Source organism: Orcinus orca, chromosome 3, assembly GCF_937001465.1.
Source record: "Orcinus orca chromosome 3, mOrcOrc1.1, whole genome shotgun sequence".
NCBI lineage: Eukaryota > Metazoa > Chordata > Mammalia > Artiodactyla > Delphinidae > Orcinus > Orcinus orca.
Window position 1 is genome coordinate 16,513,824 of NC_064561.1, and position 13,144 is coordinate 16,526,967.

General features: G+C 39.9%; 1 protein-coding gene across 1 annotated transcript in view; it reads left to right on the plus strand.

Annotated features, from left to right (window-relative positions):
- LOC101270920 (zinc finger protein 354B) overlaps window positions 1-12,921 on the plus strand; it is a 90,324-nt gene extending 77,403 nt beyond the window's left edge. Inside the window, 2 exon segments of the mRNA XM_033413519.2 lie at window positions 7,900-8,933; window positions 8,936-12,921. Of these exon segments, the coding sequence (XP_033269410.2) occupies window positions 7,900-8,933; window positions 8,936-9,061 (1,160 nt within the window). The 3' untranslated portion in view covers window positions 9,062-12,921.
- Window positions 12,922-13,144: the final 223 nt, after the last annotated feature.

Below are 13,144 nucleotides of genomic sequence, written 5' to 3' on the forward strand. Positions count from 1 at the left end.
CAATAAATTAATCAAGAAAGAAAGCAGGGAAGGAGAAGGGAGAAGAAAGGAAGGAAGAAGGGAGGGACTGACTATTCATAGAGTCAGGTGCTGCGTAGAAAAACAAAGCATCATAAGGGAAGTAATCAGTTAACAGGAGTGCTGTTTTATAGGGGTGATCAGGGAAGGCCTCTTCTTTAAGGTGACTACTGAACAGATACTCAAAGTGATGGTCATGTGGGAGCAGATTCTGGGCACAGGGAGCAGCAGGTGCAAAGACCTTGTGGTAAATTGCGTGGCATTGTTTGAAGGGAAAATGTGAGATGTGAAGATTTCTTTAAACTTTGTCTTTCAGTCCTTCTGTGGAAAAATTTATTTCTACTATCATATTTTTTATTTCTATGAGCCTTCTCATCTCTAAGTGCTCCTTCTTTTTTAATAGCAATCTTTTAAAATGCATGTATTAAATTCTCTTGTCTGTATGAGGATATATAAATTATATTTTTGGTAGGGGTTTTTTGTTTTGGTTTTGGTTTTCTTTTGCAGCATTTTGCTCCCTAGATTATTTTAGTGCATTTATTTATGACTTTTTCATTCTTTCACTGTCATGTTGGTGGGTTTTCTAGAAGCATCAAAGGCAAACAAAGGTATTGCTCATACTGGATTTTCCTCTCCCAGTTTTTTACCCACCTTCCAACTTCTCTATTGGGCTGAATCCTAAAGATTTATCACTTGCATATGATTACATTTCACACTGTATTTCTCTTGTCTCTTTGAATATCTATCTAGCCACTAGTATGTAGGCTCACTGAATTGTCATGATTGAGCTTACTTTTATTTATATGCCCTGCCTAGCATGTTGTCTGTGAGAGTAGGTATTTAATATCTTTATTGAGTGAATATTAGATGACATCAAGTAGAATTTTTAGTAATCAGGTAAAACTATAGCTTTGAAAATTATATTTATTACACTCATATCAATGAATATTTTAATTATCAGGAAGAGCGAATAAGAAGGGCAAAGCAGCAAGGATGGAATCTTGAGGAATAACATTTGACTGGGGGCCAAAGATGCTCTAGCAAAAGTGACAGAAAAAGTGGTCAGAGGGAGAGGAGAGAGTTATGGAGAGCTGGGCCAAGGGAAGAGAGAAAAACAGAGAAGAGTGCAACAGTGCCAAGTAAGAAATGAGAAACGCTGTTGGTCTTAGTGTAGAGGAAGTGGCCTGTAACCCAGGGAGGAGCACTCTGGTGCTGCAGGACATGTGCCTGGGGAGAAGAGTGAAGAAGTAAACGAGGACTTTTATGGGGAATTCCCTGGCTGTCTAGTGGTTAGGACTCTGCACTCTCACTGCCAAGGGCCTAGGTTCAATCCCTGGTCAGGGAACTAAGATCCCACAAGCCTTATGGCAAGTCCCACCACCACCACCCCGCCCCCCACCTCCCCAAAAAGGAGAGACTTTTAAGTACAGACTATCCTTTCAACAAAGTTAACTTTGAAGGAAAAGGAAGAAAGGGCAGGACCTGAAAGAAGTCAGATGTAGAATGCCTCTGATTTGTTTTTTACTGAGATAGAGACTTGAATGTATTTACAAGAGCAGAGAGGTACCTGTTGGAGAGAAGGAAATAAAGACACAGAAAAGTGGAGGAAGAGAACGGAGCTCAGAAAACATGATGATGTGCAAATTCCAGATCTTGTTCTTTCTAGATTTTCTTTGATGTTACTGCCAGTTAGTCTCATTATGCTGTCCAAAACCAAGAGGGGAAAGCGGCAACCAAGTGCTGTGCTCAGCTCTTCCCCAGCTATCATCTGATTTACCTCTCTGTGTGAGTAAATGTATATGTGTGTATACATGCACACACAAAGGGAGAGAATTTATGTGCTCTTACCGAGTTCCCATGTACCTTCATGCCACCTTCATAATGAGCCTCATTAATGGTTAGTACAGGCACATATCTTTGCTTCCAGTAGGAAAACTAATCTAAAAGACTGTAATCAATGTAGGTGAATCCAAAAAGTTTGTTCATCCTTGCACAGGCTCTCAGCACTGGTGGTTCCTTCTGCCTGGGATGTTCTCCCTTTGATAGTCCTGTGACACCCTCCTTGGCCCCTAAAGTCTTGTCTTCAATGTCACCTTGTCAGTGAGGCCTTTCCTGAAGATTGTATCTAAAATTACAAACTTTTCCCCTTACCCATCATATTCCCTATTTCCATTTTATTGCTTTTATTTTTTCCATAAGGTATACCACTTAAATACTAAGTATTTTACTTATTTATTATGTTGATTACCCTTCTTCCTCTCACTAAAATATAAGTTCCTCCAGGGCACTTTTGTTCATTGCTGTATCCCTAGCACCTTGAACAGTGCCTCACTCAATAAATAGTTATTGAATGAATGATTTATCACGTTCAGAAGATCGATCTGGCTGCTTTGTGGAGAATGCACTGTAGGGTAGCAAGAGTGTTACGTAGGAAGTCCAGTCAGCTGAGTACTGAAATAGTCTGGTTGAATGGAAGGAGTAACTTAACTGTTAGGCTGGAAGAAATATAAAAGCAGAAAAGAAAGAAATCAGCTTGCTCTAGGAAGAGCAGGGCCTGCTGCCCAAGTCTCTCACCCAGGCCCCCGACCCCTGGTCAAATACTCTGCAGGCTCTTGGCCTCTACTGTGGCCAGTCCCAGCCATAAATACTGAAAGAGCTGTGCTTTCCCATACCCCTTGGTCCTGGGGACTCTTATGTCCTGATGAGTACCAAAGTTAATATAAATCCTAAAGTTAACTAGGCATTCTAAGACTATAAGGGAGTATGGGCCATCACTTGAAAGAACTGCTTAGGAATAAAGGAATGGAAGAGAGAGCTGTATATTGTTTGACATAAAATAATAATGATAACCTCTAACAATCATTGACCTCTTATTGTGGCCAAGCATAAAGCTGTGCATGTCACAGGTCCTTATTTAATGAGAGCAAAATGGTAAGGATTGGAAATGTCGTCCAATCCTGAAAGAGCTATGGTTTTGATATTTAGTGCTCAGTTCCAGGCTTCAATACTTCACTAATATGAGTAAAGCCACCTTAACAATTCTATGTTTTCCACAGAGACAGTTATGTAATCTGGGAAAAATGAAATTTCCTCCCCTCTCATTTGTCTACTAGTGGTCACACTTTTGGAACAATATTAAATAGTTGCAGTAATAGTAAGCATCCTTTCCTTGATTCTGTTTTTTATTTTTTTTAATTTTTTTAATTTATTTTTATTTTTTATTTTTATTTTTGCAGTACGCAGGCCTCTCACTGTTGTGGCCTCTCCCATTGCAGAGCACAGGCTCCGGACGCGCAGGCTCAGCGGCCATGGCTCATGGGCCCAGCCGCTCCGCGGCATGTGGGATCTTCCCGGACCGGGGCATGAACCCGCATCCCCTGCATCGGCAGGCGGACTCTCACCCACTGCGCCACCAGGGAAGCCCTTGATTCTGTTTTTTAGTGTGAATTCTTCTGGTGTTTTCTTTTTATGCTTGGTACAATGCTAATATTTTTGTTTTTGAATCAGGATTGGATGTTGGATATTATCAAATACTTTGAAGCATCCATCAGGTTGATCATATGCCCTTTTTCCCATGACCTATTAATATATTACTAGATTCTTAATAGTGAGCATTCTGGAATTCCTGGATAAATCCTTTGTTCAAACATTTAAACATTTAAGTAACATTTCAGGAATGCTTTAGGAGTATTGCAATTTCTGAATCTTTCATATTTAAGAACATGTATTGTTTTTTTCCTATGCATGTATAGAGTACTGGCTATGTGGAATTCTTGAGTCACATCAGTTTTTCCTCAATCCTTTGTAGACATGACTCCACTGTCCTTTGCCATCCCATGTTCTTGGAGAGATCACTTAGGCCAGTTTTAAAAAAATTTGTAGGGCAGTCTATTTTTTTTCTTTTTCTTAAGCAACAAATCTTCAGAGGTAATTTTTTAAGTTAGGTCTCTAAATTCCATGAAGATATACTGAACCCTTACTATTAAGTTTTCTGCAGTATATGTTTCAACTTAAAATGATCAGTATTTTCCAAAATAGAAAATATTTTGTTGTTCTTCTCATTTGTTTTTTGAAATGTCATATATACAGAAGAATGTGTAAAATATGGGTACTACTTAGCAAAAACCTGCCTAGTCTTCTAAGCCCTTTATAAATATCAACTAATTATTGTTCACATACCAACACTAGATAGGTACCATTTAACAGATGAGGAAACTGGAGCACAGGACAGGTTAAGTAATCTGCCCAAGGTCGCACAGCTAACAGTGATGGAGCCTATGCAAAGTTGTTGTCTTAATTGTACTGCTTTTTTTATAGTTCATGATGATAAAAATGAATGAATAATAACAAAAGAAAACACCCAGGCACCAGAACCCAGATTCAGATTCAGAAACGGAACACTGCTAGTACCCTAGCAGCTTTATATGCACCTCCTCATTCCCATCCTCTTCCTCTACCCAAGACATAACCACTGTTCTCACTTCTGTGATAACTCCCTTCCCTTGCTTTTCTTTATAGTATTGCTATCCACAGATGAACAATATATTTAGTTATAGTCTGTTTTTAAACTTTATCTAAATGGACTCTTACTGTATTTATTTTTCTGTGACTTTGTTTAAATTATTCATTTATATTGATATGTGTGGCTTTAGTTTATTAATGTGTACTGTCTTAAGCAGTTCAGGCTGCTATAACATAATACCATAGATCAGGTGACTGAATTTATCAGACATTTATTTCTCATAGTTCCAGACGCTGGAAGTCTGAGATCAGGGTGCTAGCATGGATGGGTTTTTGGTGAGGGCCCTCCTGGTTCACAGGATAGAGCAAGTTCCCTCATGTGTGCCACTTCTTATCAGGGCACTAATCTTATCAGGGCTTTACCCTCATGACCCAAAGACTCCCACTTCTTAATACTGTCTCACTGGGGATTAGGCTTCAACATATGAATTTTGGGGAGAAGCAGACGTGAAATCCGTAACATTCACTGTTTTCATTTCTCTTGTATAAGTATTTGACAATTTAGTTATCCTTTCTCTTGTTGGTAGACATTTGGATTGTTTCCAGTTTTTTGCTATTGTACACAATGCTACTTTAAAAATTATGAATCATGGTGAACCTTTACAATATATATTTACCTAAGTGTATGTACCTACTAGTGGATTTGCTAAATCTTATAGTCTATGTGCCTGTTCTGCATTCTAGGTAGTGCTAAACTGTTTTTCAAATACTTGAACAAAATTACACTCCTACCAGCAGTATGTGAAGTTCCCCATACTGCACATCTTTCTAAATTCTGAGGCTGTCAGTTTGAATTTTTGAATTTTGTTTCTCAGGTGGATGTGGTAATAGTATCTCACTGAGGCTTTACTCAACCTTCTCCTGGTTACTGTTGGATTGGCATCTTTGCTTATGTTTACTCACTGTTCAGGTTTCCTTTTCTTTTTCTTTTTTTAAAATAAATTTATTTATTTATTTTTATTTTTGGCTGCATTGGGTCTTCGTTGCTGTGCATGGGCTTTCTCTAGTTGCGGCGAGCAGGGGCTCCTCTTCGTTGTGGTGCGTGGGCTTCTCATTGTGGTGGCTTCTCGTTTCAGAGCACGGGCTCTAGGCGCACAGGCTTCAATAGTTGTGGCATGTGGGCTCAGTAGTTTTGGCTCACAGGCTCTAGAGTGCAGGCTCAGTAGTTGTGGTGCACGGGCTTAGTTGCTCCACAGCATGTGGGATCTTCCCAGACCAGGGCTCAAACCCATGTGCCCTGTGTTGGCAGGCGGATTCTTAACCACTGCGCCACCAGGGAAGTCCCCAGGTTTCCTTTTCTTAAGTGTCTATTCAAGTCTTCTGTCCATTTTTCTAGTGGGCTTAGTGTTAAACAGATATTGTTTTCCAAGTCTAAGTTCTAGAGCTCTTTTTGGGTCATGTGTTGCAAATCCCTTCTCCCAGTATGTAACTTTTTTTTTTTTTTACATCTTTTTTTTTTTTTTCACATCTTTTGATGACTGGAAGCATTTATTCTTCCAATGTTTATTATCCCATTTGGTTTTAATGCTTTCCCCCCAACCCCTTGTTCTCCTGCTTTTATTATTTTAAAATTTTCTTGAACCTCTACCTAGTTTCCAAATTTGATATTTTCTGTGTGTCATTCATCTTTGAATAGTTTTGTCTGTCTGGACATTGTATTTGTCTAACAATGTGAATAGATGTCCCATGTCCTTTATGTTGTTTACTGGGTAGCACTTGGAATGATCTCAAAGAACTTCAGTTGGATAGCTGGATATGATAGAGTGAAGTGGGGCAGGAGGCAGCCTCCAGTTCATGTGTTGCCTGTTGGTATTTCATGCTTGACTGGATAGGTCCTCTCTGAGGTTACTTGGTGGTGTGTGTGTTTTACAGGTGGAGCCTGCTTGGCTTTCCACTTTTTCTGTTTTATGTAACCAGGTCAGATTGGAAGGAGGAAGTCCAGTTCATGTGTATCTTTTGCTTCATAGTAAACCTCCTGCCCACAGACCTTTGGTCTGTTGATTCAGTGTTGATCATTTTGATCAAGCCGACAAGGTGATTCTTGGATTGTAGTCCCTGTCCTCTGCCTCTCTGCCTCCAGGATGTTTTGTCTGGGATAAGAAATGGGATCTGAGAAAATAAAGTCTGAGTGGCTACAAGGCCTTTCCTCCAGCCCCATCTCAAGCAGTTCAACAGATTCTCCCCTACCTGCCTCTGCCACTAGTTCTTATCTGTAAGGAATGGATATTTAGGAAAGGGTAGGGCCCTTTAGGACTCTTACCTAAAGAGAGTGAGAAAATCACATGCTCCTTGTGGAGCAGAGGAGCTTTTAGATTTTGCCATCCTCCCTTGAGAGTTTAAGTTTCAAGTATGTTCTGGTATTTTATGTTCCAGACAAGTATGTTCCCTAAGCATAGTTTATATACATTAATTTACTTAATCCTTATCAGATTATTTTATCCTCATTTTATATCTCTGAAAACTCAGACTCAGAGAAACAACTACTTAAGATGATAAGTGATTAACAGCCAGTGTTTAAACCCACGTTTGTCTGACTCTAGGGTAAACAATCTTTTCACTGTGTCACACTGTGATGTTTTAGTATCAGAATTATAGGCAGCCTTCGGGAGGGAAGAAACTGCTGGTAGGAGTACCAGATAAATGTTCCAGGGCTTTGTGATCTGCCTCTCCCAATCCCAGCTCATCTGTATATCTTCCCTTAGTTTGATCTTCATTATTTAGTCTTGTCCAGTGGTCAGTGATTTCAGTATCTATCCCTCCTGCATAGGCTCACTCTTTCCTCTGCTTACGCTGCTTCTAGTTTCCCTGTTATTTATGGACGGCTCACTGTTTTTCCCTCCCTTCCAATTCTCTTCCTAATTATAGGGACATCTTTGAAAGCTCTCAGATGTGCCCTATAGTTATTCTCAGTTTCATTCTCTTCTTCCTGCCTTATACAGTTTTCAGCACAGAAACCAATGTGTATTTGAATTTTTATTTTTTTCAGACTGGGAGATAAGACTTGAAACCAAAGAGTCAACTACAAAGCCCTAATTACTGAAGATTTATCTTATGGGGTAATAATGGAAAGAGAAGGTCTCTGGCATTCTTCTTTAGGGGAAACCTGGGAACCTGATAATTGGTTAGAGGGGCAACAGAAAAACCAGGATAGACATCTGGGCCAAGTGCACATTACCCATAAGGAAACCCTCACTGTGAGAAGGACATGTGGAGGTAATGAATTTGAAAGATGTTTCAGTCAGGGTTCAATCATTGATACACAACAAACTATTCCTGTGGGGAAAAGTCCTCACAGTTGGAATTCACATGGAAAAGACACTAAACAAAATGCTGAATTAATTAAAACTCAAAGAATGTTTGCAGGAAAGAAAATCTATGGATGTAATGAGTGTGGGAAAACCTTCAGCCAGAGTTCATCCCTCCTTAAGCACCAGAGGACTCATACAGGGGAGAAACCCTATAACTGTAATGTATGTGGGAAGCACTTCATTGAACGCTCCTCGCTTACCGTACATCAAAGAATTCATACTGGAGAGAAACCTTACAAATGTAACGAATGTGGGAAAACCTTCAGTCAGAGCATGAATCTTACTGTTCATCAAAGAACTCATACTGGAGAGAAACCATATCAATGTAAAGAGTGTGGAAAAGCTTTCCGCAAGAATTCATCCCTTATTCAGCATGAAAGGATTCATACTGGAGAGAAACCGTACAAATGTAATGAATGTGGTAAAGCTTTTACCCAAAGTATGAATCTCACAGTGCATCAAAGAACTCATACAGGAGAAAAACCCTATGAATGTAATGAATGTGGAAAAGCCTTCAGTCAAAGTATGCATCTTACTGTACATCAGAGAAGCCATACTGGAGAAAAACCCTATGAGTGTAGTGAATGTGGAAAAGCCTTTAGTAAGAGCTCAGCTCTTACCCTGCATCAGCGAAATCATACTGGAGAAAAACCCTACAAATGTAACAAGTGTGGGAAATCCTTTAGCCAAAGTACATACCTTATAGAGCATCAGAGACTTCATTCTGGAGTAAAACCTTTTGAATGTAATCAGTGTGGGAAAGCTTTCAGTAAGAATTCATCTCTTACTCAGCATCGGAGAATTCATACTGGAGAGAAACCTTATGAGTGTATGATATGTGGGAAACATTTCACTGGGCGATCATCCCTTACTGTACATCAGGTTACTCATACTGGAGAGAAGCCTTATGAATGCAGTGAATGTGGAAAGGCCTTCAGCCAGAGCGCATACCTTATTGAGCATCAAAGAATTCATACTGGTGAGAAGCCCTATGAATGCAATCAGTGTGGAAAAGCCTTCATTAAGAATTCATCCCTTATAGTGCATCAGAGAACTCATACAGGAGAGAAACCCTATCAGTGTAATGAATGTGGAAAAGCCTTCAGTCGGAGTACAAATCTTACACGGCATCAGAGAACTCATACGTGAGGGAAGCTTCTGTGGGATCCTTCACCGTGATGAACTCTTCAGTGATAATCAGATCAGTCATGTGATGTAGAAACCTAATAAATATAACGATTATAGTAATCTTTTAGTTGAAGTATAATATACCATATCAGAAAATACAGACCACTGCAGAGAAACCATATAAAAGTGGAGAAATCTTGATTCAGAAAGTAAAACTTTATACCAGAAGGTTTAAGTAGCTAATGTTCTAAGCAATGAGGATTCATGCTGAAGATAAGTTCTATTGTATTATACTGCAGATTCTCCTTTGGACATCAGAGACTTCACACTGGAGAGGAAATGTGAGAGTGCTTAACTGGATAGCCCAAAGACCTGGTATGTAGTCCTGATCTGCCACTAACTTGGACAAGTCACCTACTTTCACCAGGTCCCAGTGTCCTTATTTGGTAAATGAGGGATTTTAGATTTAGAAGGCTCCAAGATCGCTATAAGATCTAAAATGCTACAAACATAAATATGCTTGATTTTTCACCATGTTATATATGTTATCTAGATGCTCCTATTCCACAATCTGGTTTTCCTGAATGTTTTGAGTCAAAATTCTCTACCTCTACCAACTTCTATTATCCCTCCATGTCCTTCCCCCTCTCCCTGTTATTTTCTCCTCTGAAATATTGGCTGCTTGCTACCAGATGGTAGAATAATTGTGCAAATCTTAATGCAATAGCATGCTGTTTTAAGTTCTCAATCAACAGTCATTAAACTATTGTTAAATAAGCTAATTACTTAAAAAACAATATAACAAATATAGTCTTTGAGTACACAGGATTCAAATACATCTTTGTGTTGTACTCTATCAAAGTGGAAAGCAGAAGAGGCTGAACACTAACAGACATGAAAATTTGACATATTAACAAAATCTTTGCTACTCACAACATACTCAAAACAATCATAGAGAAAGATTTTATACATCTATAGTTATGAGAATAGTTAAGGCAATTTATTTTATACACATTTAATAAGTGCTAAATAGGTGATAAATATGATTAGGAAATCAAACTGCATAAGATTGTTTTGTTTTCCAAGGGCTGAACCGAGAAACTGGCAGTGGGATGGGAGAGGAAGGGAAGAATTCAAGCAATAATAAGGCAGAATCTAGGTAATGTAATCAATTAAATGTGAGCACTTGAATTTATTTGGGTGGATGGGTGCCATAATTAACACAAAACGTTGACTGACTTTGTGGGGCAATGATGAGTTTGGTCTGGGGGTATTTTATGAGTCTGTGGGTATCCAAGTGAAGATTCCTGATAGGCAGTAGAATAAGTAGAAGGGGCAGTGATAAAGGGTTTTCTGGAAGTACTGTCTTTGAATGCAGTAAGTGGAAGGCGTCATCAGTAGAAGCTGAGGGGAAACAACAGGCAAAAGAAAAATGAAAAACAAAAATCAGGAGAAGGTGGTGGCATAGAAAAAAGAATTTTAGCATAGGGATAGGAATATTTCATATTTTGAAATGCCACAGACAATTAAAGTAAGATAAAAATAGAAAATGGCCTTTGGTTTTGGTTATTGATAACCTCTATAAATTTTAGTGGGTTGAAGAGTGACTTAAAGGTTGAAAGGACTTAGTAATTTGAGAAAGGAGAGATTTAGGAAGATAACTAGAGAGAGATTGTGGTTGAGAGAGGGTGTATATATCAGAAGAGCTTTTGGCTACAAATAATAGAAAGCCCAGATAACAATGGCTTACAAGCAAATAGGGATTTGTTTTTCTCCCATAACAAATCTGGAGGTGGTTGGCATTGGTTCAGACAAAATAATTCAATGCCTTGAGTTTCATGACTTTTTCATCATGTCACATGATGGCTCCTATAGCTTCAGGTAAAATATCTGCATTCAGAGCAGGAAGAAAGGGGGTGTGTAGCACCAGCAACATCTGTGCCTTTTATCAGAAAAGGTTTTCCCAGAAGCCCCTCAGCAGACTTCTGCCTAAACCTCACTGACCACAGCTGTGTTGCATGGAGGCTAGGAGCAAAGGAGGCTGAAAAAAATAAGTACTTAGCTCTTCCAGCCTCTATAGAGGAGGTAGGCAAGGAAAAGGGGGGATTGAGAAAGGTGTTGATTTAGCCAACGAATAATCTGCCAAGAGCATTTGTATGATTTAAGGTAGAAGAACTGAGCATGTTTATCACTGCATGGGAGAGTCTGAAGGTGCAGAAAGGAGGGGATGTGCAGCTCAAAGTGGGAAAATAAGATTTGGGGCACAGGTGGAGGCTGCAGGGATCTTTTTTCAACAGGAGGAAGGAAACTTTCCACTGGGAGAGGTGGGAATCAAGAAACGATGGGTACAGAAGATATCTGTGGGTGGCAGTGGAGGAGGTTCCCCATGGACTCTGAGTGTTTGGAATTTGAGCAGTTTGGTTTCTTTGGGCTACAGGACCTCTATGGGATTAGAAAAGGCAAGGACTAAGGAGGAATGAAACACTGAATTAATTGTAACCTCAGAAACTTAAGATTTTAAATAATGTCTCTCCCTTGCATCCAGCTTCTTCCTTTCTCTTCATGTATATTCTTGTTCCCCACCTGATCTCGGGACAGAAATGGAGGGGAAGAAGGAGGCAGAGAGATGGGTAGAAAACAGATGGAAGATTATAAAGACAGTAGCAAAATTAAAGGCTCAAAAGAAGGCAGAAGACAAGGGGGATAGGAAGAATAAAATGTATTGAAGCCTAAGATGGATGCAATAACCCCAAACTGGTAAAATATTAACACTTAGAGGGAGCAGCAGGAGAAATGGGTCCGATAAATGGGTCAGTAGAAGGTTTCACTACTTTTTCAGGAGTTTTGGAAGCTTCGGGCCCTTGTATGTCAGTGCTCAGCCATTCTGGGCAACAAGTCAGGAGGAAACTTCTGCACCTTTCCTCTATCAGCAGGAGCAGGACTCCTGGTCCCACTTACTAGACATGAGACCTTGGGCAAGGCACTTAATATATCGCTGTCTCAGTTTTCTTATTTGTTAACAGTGCAAACCTCATAGCTTTGGATTACATTCAATACTAATGTAAAGTGCTTATGAAAGTGCCCAACACCTATTTAGTGCTCAATAAATATTTTATTATTATTATCCTTATATATCTGAAAACAGAACAATATCCAAACTCCTTAGCATGGCATCCACAACCCTTAATTATCTTAGGCTCTCAAAGCAAATGCCTTGTAGGAAGGTGATATAATTGTAGGAGGCTCTCTTCCCCCCACCCCACCCCCACTGGTGTAACAGCCTCCTAACTGGTTTCCCTGTATTCCCTCTAGCCGCACCACAGCCTGTTCGCCCCACAGCGGACCAGTGATTCTGTCAAAATGTGTTCAGCCAAGCCACTCTTTTGCTCAAACCCCTTCAGTGGTTTTCTGTCACACAGAGAATACATGCAAACTTTTTACGATGTCCTTCAAGCCCTCTAATTACCCTTCCAACCTCCTCTCCCACTCTCCCTTGTTCACTATGCCCTCTCCTGTCACACTGGCCTTGCTAAACCACAGGCTCACCAAGCACACTTCTATCTCTGGTCAGCATTTCTGTTCTCTTCCCAGATATGCACATGGTTTCCTTCCTCACTACATTCAAATCTCTGCTCAAATGTTACCTCCTCAAAGAGAACTTCTCAAAACGCTGCTGAAAATAATTCCCACCTCCCCACCCCCGTCACACTCTAAACCGTAACACAGCCTCAATGTGTCATCACTACCTCATCAATATTTTCTGTTTATTGAGTACCCCCTCTAGTAGAATTCCACCTGCATAAGTTCAGGGTTTCACTATTTCTCCAGCCCCTAGAACAATGCCTGACACATAAATGCTCCAAAAGTGTCTATGGAATGAAATCTTCAGTAAAAGCCAAAACAGAATGCCATAGTGTTACGTAAGTAAAGTCACTGACACTGCTCACTGAGAGGTCCATTCTTGGCTTTTTTTCCGCCACCGACAAAGTTAAAACTCTCTCATCTTTCCTTCCCGAGCTCCGTGAAAATTCAAAGGCAACTAAGTATCTCCAGTCGGATCTTTCTATATTTTACCTCATCCGTGCCCGCCTCCGCAAAATACTGTCCACAAAAATAAATACCACCTCACTAAATACCACCCAGTTGTACAAGACAGACTCCTTGGCATC